Raw genomic sequence first — 23,391 nt, forward strand, 5'->3', positions numbered from 1 at the left:
CTGTATCCGACTAGGTTATAATCTCTCTATAGACACCCAGTGCCAGGAAATCTTGTGACAGAACTATAGGAACTGTAGCACATGTCCAGGTATAGGAGCTGTAGAACGTGTCCAGGTATAGGAACTGTAGGACGTGTCCAGGTATAGGACCTGTAGGACGTGTCCAGGTATAGGATCTTTAGGACGTGTCCAGGTATAGGACCTGTAGGACGTGTCCAGGTATAGGACCTGTAGGACGTGTCCAGGTATAGAAACTGTAGGACATGGCCAGGTATAGGAACTGTAGCACGTGTCCAGGTATAGGAACTTTAGGACTGGTCCAGGTATAGGAACTATAGTACATGTCCAGGTATAGGAACTATAGGACATGTCCAGGTATAGGGACTGTAGGACGTGTCCAGGTAAAGGAACTGTAGGACGTGTCCAGGCATAGGAACTGTAGGACGTGTCAAGGTATAGGAACTATAGCACACGTCCAGGTATAGGAACTATAGTACATGTCCAGGTATAGGAACTATAGGACATGTCCAGTGATAGGAACTATAGGACATGACCAGGGATAGGAACTGTAGGAAGTGTCCAGGTATAGGAACTATAGAACATGTCCAGGTATAGGAACTATAGAACATGTCCAGGTATAGGAACTATAGGACATGTCCAGGTATAGGAACTCTAGCACATGTCCAGGTGTAGGAACTATAGCACATGTCCTGGTATAGGAACTATAGCACATGTCCTGGTATAGGAACTATAGCACATGTCCTGGTATAGGAACTATAGCACATGTCCTGGTATAGGAACTATAGCACATGTCCTGGTATAGGAACTATAGCACATGTCCAGGTATAGGTACTATAGCACATGTCCAGGTATATGAACTATAGCACATGTCCAGGTATAGGTACTATAGCACATGTCCAGGTATATGAACTATAGCACATGTCCAGGTATATGAACTATAGCACATGTCCAGGTATATGAACTATAGCACATGTCCAGGTATAGGAACTCTAGCACATGTCCAGGTGTAGGAACTATAGCACATGTCCAGGTATATGAACTATAGCACATGTCCAGGTATAGGAACTGTAGGACGTGTCCAGGTATTCTATTGTTTAGCGTCGGAAGACTTTGGATTGGAGTTTAAAGGATATAACTCAATGTCATGGATGACTTTTTTCTTACCTTTTCTTTGGGTAAAACTGTTGATGTGTTGTACTTTAAGCAAATTTGTGATGCTATTATTTTGTGCTACAAAGTTTACGACACAATATGGTTGGATTAATATTTTCGCATTCACAGCTTTTTTTTGGTGATAATCAAAATTCACAGATTGTGTTCAGATATAAGTGAAAAATCAACTTTCTCAAATTAAAGTACAATCTCTAGGCACTTGTCTTGGATGAATTATAAATGAAACATTGTGATGATACACAGGTAGTAAGTGGGTTTCTCTGTGGAACACCAACAGTTCTTGGGTAACAATCGTACTGTTTACTACCCAGAACTATGTGAAATATAGAGAAAAATGTGCAGAATTTTGTGATTGGGTCGAGGTTTTACCACAAGCCCAGAAGGAGAAGCAGAAATGTCAACATTTATACAAACATAACAGGTAGCAATGTTTATTTGTCAATTTTACTATTTGAATATCATTTTCGTATTTATATTATTTTCACTGCAGTGATTGCATAACTAAGTACCTGTATACCTTCAACTGGTACAATGACTTCTTCAACCAAAATTCTCCTTGTACAAATTTTGGAAGTGGATTGAGGTTTACAGATTTGAAAGATAACATTTTAAAACATATAATTTGATCTAAGCATGTTGGATGAAATGCTAATACTGAATATGGTAGCATGCAGTGTATACTGCATCTTAAAGCACTAACATTTGTCTTGTAGTTGTCTAAAAACAAAGATGGAATTGGCAAATTTGCACAAATGCTTAATGTAAAAGCAATTTTGATAAAGGATTATGTAAAATTCAACTTCTGACCCCAAATTTGGATGATTTTTTGTGTGTTTTATATAAAAAAAATATGCAGCAGAAAGGAGTTATTTACAAACATGTAAGTGTTGTATGTTAAATTGACCTTGTAGTGTGTTTTTAGTGTGGAGCTAGTGAACGGTACAGATCAGAGATGGCCTATACTATCAGGGAGATGCATTAATATGTCATAGAAGATATAGGAAATCTGCATTAACTGTACATTCTCTATTGATCTGAAGCCTATTGTACTCCATAGAACTGAACATATTCCATGGTTTGTCCAACTGATGGTCGGCTCACAAGGACTTTTCTCGTTTCTCTCTATAAATGTGGGTAATGATTATGGTGCTGATGAACTGTTATAAATCGAACGCCATTCTTGTTAACGTGACATACAACAGCGCTTCTGTCTATATTGTAACTACGACTCGGTGCAGTGTATGCACTCTTTGACATTGCGTCAGCGTTTCGCAGACGTCGAGCATCACATCTCCGTACTGTGATGGGTACACAGTGCAATTCATTGATAATTAATTTTAAAGTTTCACTGAATATGAGCCTCTATTGATTTTGGAGATATGAGTTGCAATATTTCTGGCAGAATGAGTTCTTTTTTGTGCCGTTTTTACCGAAGCGTTTTATAATTGATTGTAAAGATACAGGTAGTATTTGACGGAAAAACACCTCTTGTGCAATCTTACTCAACGGTTTTATAATTGATTATAAAGATAGCAAGTTTTTATTTATTTGATACAGGGTGTTTCCGTTTAAATACAGTTTTGCCTTAGATTGATAAAATAAAATTCCCATGAATTGAGAAGTCTTACGTGAAGAGAAAACATCTGTTGGTGGATTGCTGTAAAAACACCTGTGTTTTATTGAGTCAGGCTGTCAATAAGAAAAGGTGATTGATGCAGTTTTCATGTCGGATAAACAATTCAACTGACTGCTATAGCCCTTTGTGTTCATCAGGATACAAATTGTTTCTTTTGTATGTTTATTAAGATTCCATTTATCAGTTTTATAATACTTGGTACAAATCTGATCCAAAAACGATTTTAAAACTTGTATTCCACAATTGTCAAAATAGGTTTGATTTTCAGTAGACAAAATTTCATGACTTTCACATTGCGTCGACTTTAAGTATTTTTAAGGGACATGCACCTATAGGCCTGTCCCCAACAAACTCCATGGAGGTACCACTATGCCTTGAGGAACCGTCTCTCACAAAACTGAACTATAATTGCCTTTGTTGTAAATCTTTGAAAAGAAAGGTTACTTTTTCCAATTTATAAATGATATAAATAAAAATTACATCACATAAATTCATGGAAAATTTTGGGCATTAATGAGATCTGTAGAAACATTTGTTTCATCATGGAATATAGTGTAATTTTACATCCTAATTCTGACATTATTTAGCTTTTTCTGTCCTCTTGATGTAAAAACAGCGGTAGTGTCATTCCCCCTGGGCCACTTAGCTGGTATATTTATGAAGACACTAGGGGTGTCAAATATAACTTATTTTTACCATTAACGTAAGGGATCGGCGGACATTGTCATTTTTTATGCACACACTTTGACCGCCCATATATACTAATCAGAACTTAGGTATTTTGACCACACAGTGACGGACACTGGGTTTGACAGGTCAGCGTAGAATTCTGGATACTGACCACCGTGATGAAACACTACTTCCTGATGACCATGTGCCTTGGTACTTGATCTAGTATGTAGAATGATTTTGGTCGAGAATGACCACTACTTACTTGATGGTCAGTGATGTTGACCTTAAGGGAGTTATTTGTCAAAGTGTTTTGTACCTGACAAGACGTAGACAACCTTGCCTGGTGGGTATTGGTGATGGACGGCTAGCATCACATCACATTAGTATACCATTTGTACCTGCTGTAGCTCATCACATCTGAAGGACGTAATTGAAACAGAGATATGTATATGTTCCTGTTAAGTATTTAATTTATATTTAACTCGTTCACCCCTGAAATTTCATAATGAACTATTCCAACCTTTGAATTGGAAGAGTTCAAAACTGTCTTCAGGGGTGAATGAGTTAAGATTAATTTTCTGAATATCTTTTAAAGTCATTTTTGTAAGGATATAAACATTTATTGATAATTAACCAATCTGGCACTAGATGTAGTGTGGACATATTTTGAGGAATGAGGATTTGAATGCTTCCAAGGCACTTTCAAGTTGACAAAATATTTCATGCATGATAATTGCGTACGCTCTATACATAATAATCAGGGTTTTTTTCAAAGCTGTTTGAAATACGTGAAACTGGACAAATCCATTCCAATAGAACCAACATCAAAAAAGGATTGTGTTATAAGCTAATACAAAAAAAGAAAGAAAGATAGAAAGAAAGAAAAGAAAGAAAGAAAGAAAAAAGAAAAAAAGAAAGAAAGAAAGATAATAAAGAAAGAAAGAAAGAAAAGAAAGAAAGAAGGAAAAAAGAAAGAAAGATAATAAAGAAAGAAAGAAAAGAAAGAAGGAAGGCTTTTTGAGTGAAAAAATGTACTGGAGTGAAAAAGAAGAATGTTGAACTGATGGTTGAATGTAAGATTTACTTGATTATATACAAGTGTAAGGTATAGGTAGAGTGTATAAGTGATTATATACAAGTGTAAGGTATAAGTAGAGTGTATAAGTGATTATATACAAGTGTAAGGTATAGGTAGAGTGTATAAGTGATTATATACAAGTGTAAGGTATAAGTAGAGTGTATAAGTGATTATATACAAGTGTAAGGTATAAGTAGAGTGTATAAGTGATTATATACAAGTGTAAGGTATAAGTAGAGTGTATAAGTGATTATATACAAGTGTAAGGTATAAGTAGAGTGTATAAGTGATTATATACAAGTGTAAGGTATAAGTAGAGTGTATAAGTGATTATATACAAGTGTAAGGTATAAGTAGAGTGTATAAGTGATTATATACAAGTGTAAGGTATAAGTAGAGTGTATAAGTGATTATATACAAGTGTAAGGTATAAGTAGAGTGTATAAGTGATTATATACAAGTGTAAGGTATAAGTAGAGTGTATAAGTGATTATATACAAGTGTAAGGTATAAGTAGAGTGTATAAGTGATTATATACAAGTGTAAGGTATAAGTAGAGTGTATAAGTGATTATATACAAGTGTAAGGTATAAGTAGAGTGTATAAGTGATTATATACAAGTGTAAGGTATAAGTAGAGTGTATAAGTGATTATATACAAGTGTAAGGTATAAGTAGAGTGTATAAGTGATTATATACAAGTGTAAGGTATAAGTAGAGTGTATAAGTGATTATATACAAGTGTAAGGTATAAGTAGAGTGTATAAGTGATTATATACAAGTGTAAGGTATAAGTAGAGTGTATAAGTGATTATATACAAGTGTAAGGTATAAGTAGAGTGTATAAGTGATTATATACAAGTGTAAGGTATAAGTAGAGTGTATAAGTGATTATATACAAGTGTAAGGTATAAGTAGAGTGTATAAGTGATTATATACAAGTGTAAGGTATAAGTAGAGTGTATAAGTGATTATATACAAGTGTAAGGTATAAGTAGAGTGTATAAGTGATTATATACAAGTGTAAGGTATAAGTAGAGTGTATAAGTGATTATATACAAGTGTAAGGTATAAGTAGAGTGTATAAGTGATTATATACAAGTGTAAGGTATAAGTAGAGTGTATAAGTGATTATATACAAGTGTAAGGTATAAGTAGAGTGTATAAGTGATTATATACAAGTGTAAGGTATAAGTAGAGTGTATAAGTGATTATATACAAGTGTAAGGTATAAGTAGAGTGTATAAGTGATTATATACAAGTGTAAGGTATAAGTAGAGTGTATAAGTGATTATATACAAGTGTAAGGTATAAGTAGAGTGTATAAGTGATTATATACAAGTGTAAGGTATAAGTAGAGTGTATAAGTGATTATATACAAGTGTAAGGTATAAGTAGAGTGTATAAGTGATTATATACAAGTGTAAGGTATAAGTAGAGTGTATAAGTGATTATATACAAGTGTAAGGTATAAGTAGAGTGTATAAGTGATTATATACAAGTGTAAGGTATAAGTAGAGTGTATAAGTGATTATATACAAATGTATGGTATAAGTAGAGTGTATAAGTGATTATATACAAGTGTAAGGTATAAGTAGAGGGTATAAGTGATTATATACAAGTGTAATGTATAAGTAGAGTGTATAAGTGATTATATAAAAATGTAAGGTATAAGGAGAGTGTATAAGTGATTATATACAAATGTAAGGTATAAGTAGTGTATATAAGTGTATAGGTACCTCACCAAGGTTCTGGGGGGGGGGGGGGAGGATACTTGACCCCCAGGCTGGGGTAGTAGCTCTGTAATGCTTGTTAACATTCCGACTGGACATTAACTGACCACTTGATGGCTTCTTTATGTGGTTTACGGCCGACACTGGTCAGTCTACCGTCCTGAGGCAGAGCGGCAGCATTTCTAGGCTGATGGAGAAACTGGGAGATGGAAATTGCTACATGGGGTAAAAATGTGGTACTAAATTGTGGAATGTGCATACCATACATTACTGTCTTGGTAGAGCAAAAGTGACTTTCCAGAATAGAACAGAAATAAGCCTTGTCTTTGGTTTAAGAACAATTTAATGTAACCAATTGTAAACTTGTTAGGCTTTAGTTACTGTGAGAACTTTAAATCGCACTATGACACTCCAACTTATCATTTGTTTGGTAGTCTAGGAAAATATAACTTTAAGTCTAAAAAACAAAAAAAAGTTTTCCGAATGTGTCATTAATCAGCTTGTGGCAGCAAAGGGAGGCAATCCAGAATACTGTCTTCAGTTCTAAAAATAGATTTCAAAATGCATCACTTTTGAATCGAACTGGATATGATCCGACACTTAACGTTGATTGACGTAGTTTTTGGTGAATGCTGTCCTTGGTTCATATAAAATCCCCACAAATAATCTGAGTCATGTAGGTGTTTGGCAGTATAGAAATGTCTATTCACTCATGCGTTTGACAGTAACTTATCTGATAAGAGATCCTGGAAGACTTCAAACAACCTGCATTCAAGGATATGTTTTCTGGATAAATACCTCGTGGTTATATAAGTAAACCACTGTACTCTACAGTGACACAAATTAAGTATGAACTTGTTTATTGCGATGTTCCGCTTATAACGAAGTCATATACCTTTCAACGTTTATTTAGTTAGCAACAAAATACCCTAGGAGCATCAATGTGAATGTAACAAATTGTGCACGGTGAACAAATTTGTTAGGTCATTGTGGAATTGTAAAAGAGTTGAAAAGATAAAGGACAATTGATCAGGTGAATAACCTTTGTCTTAATCCTGATCATAAAAAAATGGTTTGTAAAAGGTGATTAGAATCCATATAACATTGAGACTTTTAATAAGAGGGATCCCATCTTCTCTGAGACACGACTGGACTATAGGTTGACCTCTGGTCTGTAGTTCGAAGCCCCAAATTGAATTCCAGTCTGGCCATTGCATTTCCCTGTTATATATCCAAACAGTTGTGTACAAGGAAGACATCTGTAAAAAATGAAAAAGAAGGATTAGAAAAAAATTCAACTGTTCTGATTAAAGGAGTATTTAAAATGGCAGTTACACTATGTACCCAAAGCAGCTTGGAATTCACATCATTACTTAAGATTTTAAATGACTCTATAAAGTTTTGGATTTGTGACAAGTTTTCGTTGGTAGGATTTCAAAATAAATGATTCAGAACTCTTTGGCTGTAGCTCAAGCTTGGTAGTGCCTGGATTCTGGTCAAATTCTAACCTTTGAAATATCCATCAAGATTTTCTTGTTAAAGTTAACATGTTAAGCAGAGTTTCAAGGTCATTGAGCCAAAAATAAAGTATTTCCATGTTATCTCAGATGAATACTCAAGGTTTGGGGTATTAAACTGTGTAATTAATAGGCCGTCATGTTGATACATTTTGAAGAACTCGTTATTAACATGTCGAAGGTACTAAACAGGATAATTCTATAATTAGATGTTTCTCTCCTAATCATCGTGTGACCAAGTGGCCTGATCAATGAGTATTTTGAAATCTTCATTAATTTTACAATTTAAATTTGCAAAAAAAAGATTTCGAAATTTTGAGATATTTCAGAAATGTAAGCATCAACATTATCTGTTATTTCATTTCTTTACTATGTCATTTTTAAAAAACCCTCAATTGTTTTACTGGCAAGTGCCTCCTTTTAGTTGATTTGTGGATTTTGTTCAGATTGAATATTATCACAAAATCTAACAGTGGTACAGAGCTGGATAGCATGTGATGTTGTAACGAGGGTAGAATTAGTGTGAATAACAACCAGTCTGTGATATTGTTCACATCTTCCAGCTCCTGTGTGGGTAGACATGCTAACTACCTTTAAAGTCAGACATAGAAATGATGAATGATTGATGATCGGCTGTCACAGGGCTGGAACGTAATGACAGGAGAATGTACTTATAATCATGTGTGTATGGTCATACGTCATCCGTTCGTGGCTATACTGGGATTGGACTGACGAGTGATGATAGGGACACCGTAGGGACACGATAGGGACCGACACTAGTCTGTCACATACAAAATGTATTATAAAGTCTGTATGTTTTGGGAGTCTGCTTGCATTTTCTACTAGAATATCTAATTATCGCTTCCATTTTGTGAGAAATAATTTTAGCATTCCTTCGCAAAATATCTTCTTCAAATGTTCTAGCATTTGCCAGTATGTGGTTTTGAATTGCATCCTGTCGAGAAAATAGTTTTTCACAAAACTAAGAACATATATAGTTTTCCTTGAAAACAGCTTGTTGCTGGCTTGTTGCTGGCCAATGAAATAGCATTTCAGTATTTCTACTGAGATGTATTTGATGTAGGTGGGCTTATTACCAGGCATGGGCTTATTGCCAGATAAGTTTGATAGTGTTTCAAAGTTATACCTTAATGACTTTGGATGTTATGTTTTTAAGATGAGGTTCAGTTACTGTAGTTTTTGTATCAAGTTGACCATATCCAAATAACCATTTATAAAAGTGCAGATTAACCTTTAATAGAAGTACAAATAACCATTTATAAAAAACAGGTTTGTGGAACGTGGAACTCTTTGGAATGGAGGTGCAGATTAGTGTATGATATATCCTTAAATAATGACAGAAATGAGTCTATAGTGCTGGTGTGTGTAGTACCATGCAGTTGAAGGCCAGTATCTACTAGAGCTGCTGGGGATTACACAGAGCATGGATCTCTCTGTAGCCACACTGATATTGACCATTTGCTATGGCCAGATTAGCTGGCCAGTAGGATGTTAAATGCCTGTTAACTTACCATGATTATCAACGACTTCTTATTCAGCATCCTAGTTTTATTGGAGATAGAATTTTTCTGCTGCCCACTTACAAGTATTGTTGGACTATTGCACAGCAATAGAAATGCTAAATTCTCATTCAATGAATTTGTTAAGAATGGAATTCTACAGTTACTTTCCGTCCAATTTGACCGACACTGTATGTGATGTTAACCATCAGTATCTGTATAGTTTGACCAACCACTATCTGAACTGTTAATTCAGTCACCCCTGAAGACATATTTAAACTCTTCCAATTCAAAGGTTGGACCAGTTCATTATAAAATTTTAGGGGTGAATTTAATGCAGTATTTAACAATACAGGGTTAAATTAAGCATGACAGGTAATGCAGGCCTAAAACGTCTTTGTCGAGGATCACCAGAAAGCAACATCAGATCACCATAGGTCTGCCCTTCATTCATTAACGAACAGTTCTGGTCAAACTATTAAGAAAATAGTGAAGGAAATCGGCTTGTATCATTTGACCACCATTATATGTATTGCTTGACCATCACTATCTGTGACATTTGACCACTGTACAAGTAAGTATGGCAGCAAGGAAAATTTTGATTTGGCTTATTTGTGTTTTACGTGCTATAAACAGCTATGGTCACTTAAGGAAGTGCTAGGTTTGGAGATGCAGGAGAACTGGAATACCTGAACAAAAAACCCACCGACTAGCAGCCAGTACCTGGCGACTGCTCTACTTAGGCCCCAAACCAGCGAACTATTGGTGGAGGGCTAGAGATTGTATAGATGGTCAGATGTCTTAATCACTTGGCCACTACAGCCCCACCAGAGCAAGGAAAAGGACGTGGAGATTAAAGGAAAGACTTAATATTATTAGATCAGCTGTAACGATGTGTCTCGTCTGCAATGACTACATTATAGCCCGCTTAATGGGGAGTTATACATACACTCTCCGACAATCAATATGGCTACCTTTACTCTCACATTCATATGGTCAGCGGTGATTAATTTATTCATTAACTAATCAAACAAGAAATGTAATATCTTGACAGTAAGGCACATCGAAACTCACTTAAAGGTCTCGATGAACATTTAAAGTGAAACGGAGGTCTAATTGATGTGATGTTGGAGAATTTTGTGTTGGGAACTCTTCTTTCTTTGGAGGTCAATACAGCATATTGCTGATTGCTACCTTAATTAATGGTCCAGTGACCTTTAGAATGAAGGCAGCAGTTAATTGACCGATAGGTAAAGCTCGTTAATGTTCGTTAACAGGTAAATTTGCTAATTGATGTAAAAGGTACTTCACTAGTTATGAGGGCATTCAAAGACTTGCTCTTAATTTCACTTAAGATACAATTTGTCTTAACTGACCGATCATTGGGAACTCTGAAAATGTCAATGAAAGGTCAAACATTTAAATGTTCTGTCAAGAAATAAAATCAACTGATTGCACATTGAATTCTATTTTTGGATTTCGTAAAATTTAACTTTGCTATTTATAGGGAAAACGGAATTAGTGTGAAGTAAGTCATTATATATACAGTAAACTTCTTCAAACTGTCACCGCTTGTTTATCAACATTTCGGCAATATAACAGAGAATGACAATGTATTGAGGGTCAGGTATGGAGGAAGTGTAATATGGACATTGAACTACGATTGGTGTTGGCTACCTGTAGTCACTGGTGACAGAGGTATTGGTTGTACATGTTCACCAATTTAAAACTTGTTCTTTTTCTGGTTTTATAAAAAAAAAATGTGTAATTTCTTTCTTGGCTTAATTCTCTGTTAGATTGTTGCGTAATTCTCAGTTTTGTTTAGATCCTCCAGACTGGTGCCAGTTTATCTGACACTTGTACTTTGGTCACAGTCTGGCTATAGTCATGGGATGCCCTTTCATCATTTAATAGTTCATATAGTTAATGATATTTAACGGTTTACCCCTAAAGTTAAATGTGACTATTTGCGCATGGTCAGATCTTTGAAGTGACCTTTGGATGACCTTTGCTCTTTGATTGGAATTAATTTCAACGTGTTGCCTTACCTTTTGTTTTGGTGACTCCTTTGATGCTCTTGTCTTCTCATACAATTAGCTGACATTGGCTAAATGATTGAGATCAGGTGTCGTCACAGGAGTCATATAAATGTTCCAGACTTGAAAACTTTGAACTTTGAACCAAAACGTCGACTTTGACCATTAGATGTCCTTTACTGAAAGTTTAAACCCAGAAGTCAACTTTGACCATTAGATGTCCTTTACTGAAAGTTTAAACCCAGAAGTCAACTTTGACCATTAGATGTCCTTTACTGAAAGTTTAAACCCAGAAGTCAACTTTGACCATTAGATGTCCTTTACTGAAAGTTTAAACCCAGAAGTCAACTTTGACCATTAGATGTCCTTTACTGAAAGTTTAAACCCAGAAGTCAACTTTGACCATTAGATGTCCTTTACTGAAAGTTTAAACCCAGAAGTCAACTTTGACCATTAGATGTCCTTTACTGAAAGTTTAAACCCAGAAGTCAACTTTGACCATTAGATGTCCTTTACTGAAAGTTTAAACCCAGAAGTCAACTTTGACCATTAGATGTCCTTTGCTGAAAGTATGGACCCAAAGTTCAGCTTTTGACCATTAGATGTCATTTGCTGATAATTTGAACCCAATAGTTAAATTTGGCCACTGGATGTCCTTTGCTTGACCACTTAACTCAATCATATTCAGCCAATGGATGTCCAGTATTTAACGGTGTTTGGTCATCAGATAATCTCCAAAGTCAACAATATGTGGGCTTGCCTGTTGGAAGGTGGTAAATCATCAATGATAAGATGGAATGGTCTGATATTATGACTTCCTATAATTGCCCAGTTTGTACAATGAGAACGCCATTTTCTAGTAATACCACTGTTTAACCAATAGTCAGACTGTCTCACTTTCAAGAAAATCAGTAATTGATATTGTTAGAACGGTATTTTCTGCCACAAAGTAATGGAATCGAGCATTTATGATGAGTTTGCATCCTTCAAAAATGAAACAGAATTTGCAGAAAAGCACTTGATCAGTTTATGGGTCAGTTTGGACCAAATCAATCTATTCATACTTGACCCAAGAGTGCTATTTCTTAACCCCAATCTAGCGTTTGGACGAACTGGAACTGAACAGTTATATGTATGTGAACATAAGCCAACAATGTGTCGGACAGGTCAGTCTTAGATAGATCTCTGAGGCGAGACATTTTGGCGTCTGAAAGCTCGCATTAATTGGCACTACATTTTTCTCACTATTAATCTGTCAGAAGGCCACAGTGATAGAACACACTGCCTGTCCGAGGGGAGATGACCACATCCAAACACTGTACCAGGATGTCGGATAGGGAAACACATACAGCCAGCCTGACTTCCGTTAATTGACGTTTATTGGACCTGACTGCCGTCGGAATTAATAGAAATGAAAAATATGTATTTCTTGTACCATAAGGCACTAACGTTTTCCAAGAAGAAAGAAATTTCCATCGTCCTGATCCAAGAGAATCCCTAGGGGCCTGTCCTTCCTTGGGAATCAATATACAAAACAAGGCCATGATAATATGCCATGAATTAAAGCTGATGACAGTTTGTCATTTCACACATACGAAAATATATATCGGTGCTTACTGTTGACTCTGCCGAGGTTGTTATAGCTCCGGAACAATCATGTTCCGCTTTAAGAAATGCAAGGTATGTATGATCTCTTCGTTCTGCTCCGTTTTCTTTCATGTTTTTAGATTCTACTTCTAGGTACTCTTCTGTTCTTCCACTTTAACCACTTTTAAGTTTTATCGTAATTGCCAACCTTGTCAATATTTTTATATGGCGACTTCTTTCAAAAATTCCCATGTGACAAAATAGTAGTGCAAGAGGAACATATGACAACAAACACTAGGATTGGACCTATAAAGTCTGGTAAATGCAATATTTGAAGCAGGTGTCTACAGTAAAAGGAATGAAAAAACATGTTTTTCTTTAAAATGTTGAGGCTTATCAAGTATATATTACGTATAAAAAAGTGTTCCTGGTTATCAGTTGGTGTCTGTCCCCCTACTGAAATGCCAAGTATGTGATAGTTTATTTTACTATTTAAGAACGGAAACATATACTTCTTTCTCTATGAAATATATAAATTGGTTATTTTGCACTGTAAGAAATTTGAGCTATCAAGGTGTCTTTTACAGTTGCTGCCATCTTTAAGGACATACATCTTCAATATTTTGAGTTATAAAATATTATTTACTGTTTATATTCTAAAAGACAGTCAAACATAATCTCTTACCTCAGACCATTATTTCTTGTAGAACATCTGCAAGAATCCGGGGGCGACTGAATATTTCAAATTTATTCTGTAGCTGTGTTAGAAAAACGTTGTTGCATTTCTCTGATAAATGTAAGATTGATCTGTTTTTCTGGTACTGTGGATCAAGGATACTAAAATTAATGGGTTTTGTTGAAATATGCCATTTTTCAGAATCCATTTTTGTCGTATCAAGGCCATAAACATTGTTTATTTGACAGTGTATTGTCATCGATAAGAAAAATGTCTTGGAGAAAAAGTCCATCACTTGTGCTGATCCTTCTATCTGTGTTGATACCTAGTCAATCACGGGGTCCCACATCTGTCTTCGTATTGATAAACTCTGAATTTTTAAGCAGCAAATATCGAAATATTGGTTTGATACTATCAGTGGTAATCATAAGGGTTTACTATAATGGGAAACGGTGAATCTAGTGGACAGTCATCAATAACTGAACCGAGACTTCGCGATGGATACGCTTGGAGGAGTGGTACAGATTTCAATAGAGTGGAGCTCTAAACTATGTGATAGCTTTAAGAATGGTGAATATTGACAGTTTTGTTGTAAAATTGACAGATGCTCATTATTGAAACAATATGGTTGATGCATTCTGCCTCTGTATTAAGAATGTCCAAGGCTTGAGTTTTTTTGTCTTTTTGATTAAAAGAACTTGTAAGCTTGAAGTCTTCTTGGCTTAATTGCTTATGGCTGAAAACAAATGTAAGGAAAAGGAAATGATACGTTTTGTTAGTAAAACATTTTGTTTTCAATTTCAATAGGCTTTTTTTAAGTTCAAATATTTCATTTCAGGTCCTCTGTTTTATAAATAAGTTGTGAGCGAGCGGAGTTCAAATATTTCATTTCAGGTCCTCTGTTTTATAAATAAGTTGTGAGCGAGCGGTAGGTTAAATAAGTTCTGAGCGGTAGGTAGTGTTTGGCTGGAGTGATCGTAAGTATTGCTGTCACTAGTGTCCAGTCAGTCACCTGTCAATAAGCCTTCAGATTACTTAATGGATTCCACAGGAAGCTTTGTGTCGCTGTGAAATAATTTTTTACCCATGAATGACACAATGTTAATAGGATAATTACACAATGTAAGAGCTCTAAGGACACAGATTTAAGAGGGAAGTAGAGAAAAGTATCCAGGCTTCGACATCTGCGTAGTCAAGATAACGGGATGAAAGCTAACACGTTTACGTATAATGGATTTTTTTCAGCCTAGGTAAATTTTTGAAACATGTTGTGAAGCGGAAATTAACGGACAAACAATAACGTAACTATTGATTGGTTTTAGGGGTTGTCTTGTTAACTTAATCTTGTTTTTACACCGTTCAGAAACGCCGGCGGTTACCAGTGGGGGAGGTAGAAGGGATACTATTAAGTGGAGGGAATGGTTGTTGCTATGTATTTGTCACTATTAATGCCATTTGTTGTATGGAGGACATCATCGCCATGGCAACGACAGAGGACATCATCGCCATGCCAATGACAGAGGACATCTTTGCCATTAGATGATTGCAATAAAACATTTAAATACTTGTAGTACTAATTAATTTAATCAACTAGGTCAGTTATAGATAAATCTTCTTTATAGACCATTTGCAGGATCAACTACATGAAATTCAAATATCTGGACCCTACTTCGTAAACTACAGGTAGACAAAAATCCTGCACTGAAACCTATCTTGATACCATAGAATCATATGATAGAGCTTTCTTTTTGCGAACAAGTTATTTCACTAAGTGTTAATAATGTACGTCACTAGTTAAGGCAGTATGTTTTTCATACTTTTTGTCGATGTAAACTGGTTTATTGTATTCCTAGTCTTATTATAAACTCTAAACCTACTTATAGGTAACAAGGACTCTAGTGAGAGTGATGTCCCTTACTGGCACACGGTAGTATGTGTGTTCAGAAGGAAGAAGCTAACAAGGACCCTAGTCAGAGTGGTGTCCCTTACTGGCACACGGTAGTATGTGTGATCAGAAGGAAGAAGGTAACAAGGACCCTAGCGAGAGTGGGGTCCCTTACTGGCACACGGTAGTATGTGTGTTCAGAAGGAAGAAGGCAACAAGGACTCTAGTGAGAGTGGTGTCCCTTACTGGCACACGGTAGTATGTGTGATCAGAAGGAAGAAGGTAACAAGGACCCTAGCGAGAGTGGTGTTCCTTACTGGCACACGGTAGTATGTGTGTTCAGAAGGAAGAAGGTAACAAGGACCCTAATGAGAGTGGTGTTCCTTACAGGCACGCGGTAGTATGTGTGTTCAGAAGGAAGAGGGTAACAAGGACCCTAGCGAGAGTGGTGTCCCTTACAGGCACACGGTAGTATATGTGTTCAGAAGGAAGAAGGTAACAAGGACTCTAGCGAGAGTGATGTCCCTTACAGGCACACGGTAGTATGTGTGTTCAGAAGGAAGAAGGTAACAAGGACCCTAATGAGAGTGGTGTTCCTTACAGGCACGCGGTAGTATGTGTGTTCAGAAGGAAGAAGGTAACAAGAACCCTAGTGAGAGTGGTGTCCCTTACAGGCACATGGTAGTATGTGTGTTCAGAAGGAAGAAGGTAACAAGGACGCTAGTGAGAGTGGTGTCCCTTACTGGCACACGGTAGTATGTGTGATCAGAAGGAAGAAGGTAACAAGGACCCTAGCGAGAGTGGTGTCCCTTACAGGCACACGGTAGTATGAGTGTTCAGATGGAAGAAGGTAACAAGGACTCTAGTGAGAGTGACGTCCCTTACAGGCACACGGTAGTATGTGTGTTCAGATGGAAGAAGGTAACAAGGACTCTAGTGAGAGTGACGTCCCTTACAGGCACACGGTAGTATGTGTGTTCAGAAGGAAGAAGCTAACAAGGACCCTAGTCAGAGTGGTGTCCCTTACTGGCACACGGTAGTATGTGTGATCAGAAGGAAGAAGGTAACAAGGACCCTAGCGAGAGTGGTGTTCCTTACTGGCACACGGTAGTATGTGTGTTCAGAAGGAAGAAGCTAACAAGGACCCTAGTCAGAGTGGTGTCCCTTACTGGCACACGGTAGTATGTGTGTTCAGAAGGAAGAAGCTAACAAGGACCCTAGTCAGAGTGGTGTCCCTTACTGGCACACGGTAGTATGTGTGTTCAGAAGGAAGAAGCTAACAAGGACCCTAGTCAGAGTGGTGTCCCTTACTGGCACACGGTAGTATGTGTGTTCAGAAGGAAGAAGGTAACAAGGACTCTAGTGAGAGTGGTGTCCCTTACTGGCACACAATAGTATCTGTGTTCAGAAGGAAGAAGGTTACAAGGACTCTAGTGAGAGTGATGTCCCTTACTGGCACACGGTAGTATGTGTGTTCAGAAGGAAGAAGGTAACAAGGACCCTAGTGAGAGTGGTGTCCCTTACAGGCACATGGTAGTATGTGTGTTCAGAAGGAAGAAGGTAACAAGGACTCTAGTGAGAGTGGTGTCCCTTACTGGCACACGGTAGTATGTGTGTTCAGAAGGAAGAAGGTAACAAGGACCCTAGTGAGAGTGGTGTTCCTTACTGGCACACAATAGTATGTGTGTTCAGATGGAAGAAGGTAACAAGGACTCTAGTGAGAGTGATGTCCCTTACTGGCACACGGTAGTATGTGTGTTCAGAAGGAAGAAAGCTTTTAGGTTGACTGGATGAAAAAGTACATTCTTTGAAGATTTAAAGTGAATCTATTAGGTAACAGTTGTAACCTTTTCTTCCCTAACACAGAATTACAGCTCTTAAATGGATCTGTCCAATATAAGTTATTTCAACAATTTCAAAGGTCACCGTGAAAATGAGATTTGGTTTTAAAGTCCAGTAATTTTCTGTAAAGAGTTTTCTGTAAAATATAGCAAATATAAAGCAAAGCAGTAAAGTGTAATTCTTCTTGCACATAAACCACTCGCCGGATGGCGGAGAAATTGCCGTAATGCCACCAAAGTCATGTGACCTATTCTCCTCCCAGCACAACGGTCGTGTTAGATGTCCGTTTGACAATTATCTGGAGTTAAATTTTATTTCGACTTTCCCATTACAATCATTGTCTTGTCACCTTAATCAGGATTTAATGCGGGAGATCTCTTTAGTGACAGCTAGAGTTCCTAAATTGCCAAAGATTAAACAAATATCGGTGTATGTTTTACTGGAATCGGAATCGTAGGTTAATGTACCACCTTATGTTAATTAAAGTCACCACTCAGGACGTGACACAGCGCTCACAGTATGTAAAGGAACGGTGGCCAATTAATGGTGCCGATTCGTTGTGTAATACATTTAACAGGCCAGATCCAAAGACTTTAAAGACCGAAAGCTTAGCCTAATTCCAACGTACCACTCGTAATACCCTGCCAAGGTCGCGGTTCAACTGTTGAAGGACATAAAATTGATTTATGAAGGGAAATCAGGAAATTTCATATTTTCTTTTTCTTTATTTAATATGTGAAATTGATTACTATTAAGTGATATATAGGGCATAGACATGCCCCGGATCAATAAACCAGGACCAAAGTGGCACTTCATATTTCCTTAGTTTCTGTAAAATTCGTATATATATATAAAGACATAGTTTTAGCAAATGTACAGAGATTTTTCTCTTTATTTTATGAAAATGTGTACATTTTATGATATATGGACCTAGCATGGAATCAAAAAATTCTGCGAGTGTGACAAAGAAGAGTATTGAGGAAACTAATGCACCAGTCCGTTGCTTATATAATAAGATAAGGATCTGTAGGTATAACGGTCACGCTGATGAAAATGATGACATGATCAATTAGGGTGAATTTAACCTTGCTCCTCTGTGGCATCAAGTGCAAATGTTTTTATACTGATGCTCCTTCATGTGTGATAAGTCTGTCATGTGCCACCATTTTTGTGTAATTATGGGATATCATATTTTATAGGTTAAAATGGCATTAACATTATCTCGGGGACAGATTCTATGACCTCATTATAGATATTTCTATAATATGTCGAAGAATCTGAGATCCTTTCTTAAACATACATCTGATCAATGTAACCTGGAGAAATTCTCAACCCTTGATTCTGTAGACTGTATGTGTTAAACACAGTACGTTTCAGTTCTACAACAGTTAATTGCAAAATTGTAATAGCAGGTGAAGATCGTGTAAACCCCCAGGATCCCGAGGATTCCATAATTGTAGACGTTTATTTGTTTACATGTTAAAGATGGCTTGGTCAGCCATCATCGGAACCAGTTAATTTAAAAAAACATTTGTGTAATTAAAAGTGTTTAGACCTACAAATTCATGCAATATCACAGATAGAACATTTTCTCCATAAAAAGAAGGTACTTGTATTACTGGCGAGAATGTTAAACATTTGATATTTTTTACCAGTTGTGCAAACAGTTGACTTTTAAAAGGCAAACATCGCATGTGATTGATACATGTCCGACCTGGTGCTTATAATCCAAGGAACAAGGCCAGATCATACAAGATAGCATTGTTGATAGTGAGAAAGATCACCAGGAATTTGTCTAGCTGGAATAATAAATCGTTGTTCAGTTGCTCTGTGATTGGTCTTACGCAACACGTATGGGACCAAAGAATTGGGACCTTACCAAGACTAGTGATAAATTGGTCCAGTTTTCCGTTGAACAGGAATGCAGATCGTGAGTTAATAGGTACCGAGTGACAACAGACACGGCCTGTTTGGAGATGGTATTTATTAGGTGTGTAATCTATAGTATCGTATAGTACCTCTGATCAGCCCAGGGATGCGCATTATCTTCAGTAAAAGAGGTCAAATAGATACAGCACTGTCTACGTACAGGAAAATGTTCTATACAGTCCAATCTCTTTTTTTCACCTCTGTAATACATACAAACTTAGAGCACATCATACTATCTTTGGTAAATTTTGCCGTCATGGACAAATATGACATCTATATCAGTGAAAGGCAAAGAATATATTTGGCTGGATGAAAATTCCAAGTATGCAGTATTTAAGTTTTACAAACTTTTATGTAGGAGGGGTTATTTTGACTTAAATTAAGACACACATTAATTTTCTGCTGATGAGCCCATGCTTGAAAATAAGCTCACCTCTTCTGTTAAAGATTGTATGAATGAGATTCTTATTTGGAAGTAAGATCTTCCTGAGATAGAGCTTGAAATTAGTTCAGACCAATGCAGTACCTGTAACCAGCTACCTTAACCCTTTCACCCCTATGCAACTTTAGTAGACTCTACCATGCATTGATCTGGATGAGTCCATTATGGTCTACAGTGGTGAAAGGGTTAAGGATGGGTATGCAGGGCTTTTTAATGGTATAATATGGTAATTTGTGTATATTTATAAATAGTATATGTAACAGTATGTTCCTTGTCTCACCCGAATAGTCTACAGACATATTATGTAAGCTGTAGAAATGTACCTCAAAATAATTAAAATCTCCGCACAGCTTGATAATTGACCATGTTTCACATTCAAATGCTGGCAATAGAATGTTTATTCAATGTACAAAATCATCCAGTGTCTTTGTTGAAATGGTACTCCATGCTTCAATTTCATTAATGCATATATTGGGCTATGAAATTATTTACATTATCAAGACTTCGCTATGTACACATAGTGAAATACGATAAGGCAGTATGTTATAGAAATTGAATATCTATCTGACAGGTATATGGTGACTGCCAATCGGAACATAAACCTTAAACAGAGATGAGTGTTACAGTTGAGTGGTCGTATGATCTTTACGTTTAATCATGTGACTAAGTGGCAGAATTATATTGACAGATGTGCATGAATGCCAATTGAAACCATTCAGACATTACATCAATTATTCAAATTTCGCAACACAAAAAAGTGAAAATTGAAAAAGATGATAATCAGCATTATACATTGTACAGCACCACACTGATGTAATTACGAGAAAAAGGTTTTAATTTTTTGTGATAATGTCAACTAATGTCTTGATTGAATTAGTGACATATCCACATGGTGACCTTATGACTGACATGCCTGCTTCTGAAACAGACGCCTTTGAGAACTAATTGTGGAGAGGAAATTACCCCGATGTCACTTAGTTCATTTAAATAAACCCACAAAGGTTCATGCCAAACTTCACTTTCATTAAAACAGCACTGTTTGTTGGGTATGAACTAAGCATTAGATGAAAGACCTAACATCTTAATAGCTTTTGGCATACAGAAGATTAAGATTGCAAGAAATTCTACAAGTTAGTATCAACTTGCTTGAAAAGTGTTTCATGTTAAATAATAAGTATGTGGGATATTGGAAGATATAGAAGCAGCATTTTGCTAGAAATGGTTCCGTGTCCAAACTTCCTACAGATCAATTTCCAGAATATCAAACACATCAAATAATTCTTGAATAAATTTGGACAAAGGTATTCAAAATGGCCAGATTTACAGAAGTCAACGTTTGTTCAGATAACGTATAGCTAGAACTACTAATGTCAAAGGATCGTAGTTTGTGTTCAGGCAATAACTTGCCACTCAAAATTTTCCGGATACCTCAGTCAGAATAATGGTACATGCACCAAGTTAGTAATGTATGTATTGAATGGTAGAGAGAAAAAGGTTAATTTCTGTGTGTTAACAGATATAAGTGTAATATAAGTAACGTATCCCTATTTGATGTTTTCCAGAAGGACACCCTGATGAAGGATCTAGAGCAGGAGAGGCTGGCCCGGGCCCAGACGGAGCAGAAACTCCGTTCAATGACGGAGGAAAACAACAACTGCAGGTCACGTCTCCATTCCCTCCAGGATGAGTTCAAAAGGTCAGTGTATGTGTATGTCAAGTTAAAAATCTACATCTCCAGGTCAAAGGTCATTGACTCAAATGGTCAAATGTTGGTCCCTTTAGAGTCAAAAGTTACTGGCACCAGAGTCATCCTATAGGTAATGAATGGTGTTTCTAAGGTCAAAGTTTGATATCTTTACAGTCAAAGGTCGATGTCTTTGGGGTCAAACTAGTTGCTGTCTTCAGGGTCAAAGGTGAATGTTTCTTGGGTCAAATGCAGCATTTATTGACTGAAACTAAAGTTGTCTTTTACAGCAACATTTTTTATAATACAGCTTGTCATGGTTTCTGAAGCCTACCCTATCTGATCCCTGGTCTCCACTGATTTCACTTGTGTTTCAGTTAATTCAAGGAAGGAGAGAGATGGGAGGGGAAGGGGAATCTGAAATGGTTCAAAGATTATTTGTATGCATGCATGGCCGTGATATCTGATTTTGCCAATTGTAAAATGATGTTGAACGGTCTGTGGTTATAAAGTGTTGATATTATGGTAACACGTCTCAACTTTAGATACGGTGCCTGGAACAGAAAGCAGGATGCATGGAGTCCAGTTCTTGTTGAGAATAAAAAATCAGTTACATTACTGTCATATATGAAATATCTAGATGAAGAAGACAATCCTTGTTTGAGTAAAGTTGTGTGTTTTTAACCACAGTTTGATATTAAACATTGACTGTCTCTTGGTGTCGGGAATAAGGTTGCGTCCCCGACAGTTCATGCATATTTAAACTTAAAACTGGTTGCTGTCCTTCTATGCTTGGTTTGTTTTGGTAATAAAACCAGTCTGTGGAGTCTTCTCGCAGTCATAAATGCCCTCTATCAAAGAAGGAAGAAAAAAAATGATATATGTTGTACACAATACATGTCTGTCTGTTATAAAATCCCACACAGTATGTATAACAATGTCGATGAAAGTTTTGAAATATCCACCAAGCTTTACACAAAAAAGTAAGTTTCAATATAATGAATGTTGTGGGAGTGAGGAGGGTGAGGGGAGAAGGGGGGGGGGGGTCTTTTGTTGCTATGCCATCAGTGGTTGTTTTTAAGATTACCTTACTGTTCACATAATAGTGAATTATGAATTAGAAACCTTTTTAACAAGCATGAAAATAGCTCTGAAAGTAATTTCTGAAAAGAAACCTATACCTTCCAGAACCGAAAATTTACAAAGCTGAAAAAAATAAAAAAAAAAGAAACCAGTCAATATCTGGGAATTAAAATGCAGAAAATTCAGAGAGGTTACTTATGTTTGAAACGCTACACAGGAATTAATTATCCAGTGTTATGGGACAGGGAATCCTTGACCCATTCACCCCTAAAGTCACATTTGAACCTTACCAAATCAAAGACTGGGCAAGTCCAGTTTAGATATGTAGGGATGAATGACTTTACAGAGGGTGAAGTAATGATGCGTTTGAATACATTTAATTGCTTTTGAAAGAGTTCAAACCAGATATTTATGTTGAGGTCTGTTTTACAGCATTCAGCTGTAAGAGTTCTGATAAAATTGAAAAAAATATTTTTTTCTTTTTTTCTTTTTTCATGGCTTTACTGGCAGTCGTCTTTATTAATATTCAAGTGTGTTGGACAGATAGTCCTAGGTTTTAAGGTTTATCAACATCTCTGTAATCCTGTGATTAAATGAGCACTGAATTAGAGGATTCTTCAGACCATCTACATTCTGTGTTAATTGATGTTTGAGGTAAGTTAGAGGCCTGGACCACCTGCGAACTTGCCCCCACAGCCACCCCATCATCTGAATCTTTAGCTCACAGCAGAGATCAGCATCAGAATCCATTTGGTGGTGTCAATTCAATATTTTATTTGTACTTTTATAGCGAGCTCTGTCAGTCAAGCCCTATAACAGATCAGATTGGTTATCTCCCCTTGACAGTGGTATATGTGAGGTAAATTGCCAACAGATAG

General features: G+C 36.6%; 1 protein-coding gene across 4 annotated transcripts in view; it reads left to right on the forward strand.

Moving 5' to 3' along the window:
• Positions 1 to 23,391, forward strand: part of LOC110442883 (serine-rich adhesin for platelets-like) — a 205,884-nt gene that overhangs the window by 138,019 nt on the left and 44,474 nt on the right. For all 4 annotated transcript variants that reach the window (XM_021486729.1, XM_021486732.1, XM_021486730.1 and 1 more), the window contains one exon: positions 21,309 to 21,442. In XM_021486729.1, the coding sequence (XP_021342404.1) occupies positions 21,309 to 21,442 (134 nt within the window). The remainder of the gene's footprint in view (positions 1 to 21,308; positions 21,443 to 23,391) is intronic.

The sequence above is a fragment of the Mizuhopecten yessoensis genome, unplaced genomic scaffold (assembly GCF_002113885.1).
Source record: "Mizuhopecten yessoensis strain PY_sf001 unplaced genomic scaffold, ASM211388v2 scaffold716309, whole genome shotgun sequence".
Lineage (NCBI taxonomy): Eukaryota > Metazoa > Mollusca > Bivalvia > Pectinida > Pectinidae > Mizuhopecten > Mizuhopecten yessoensis.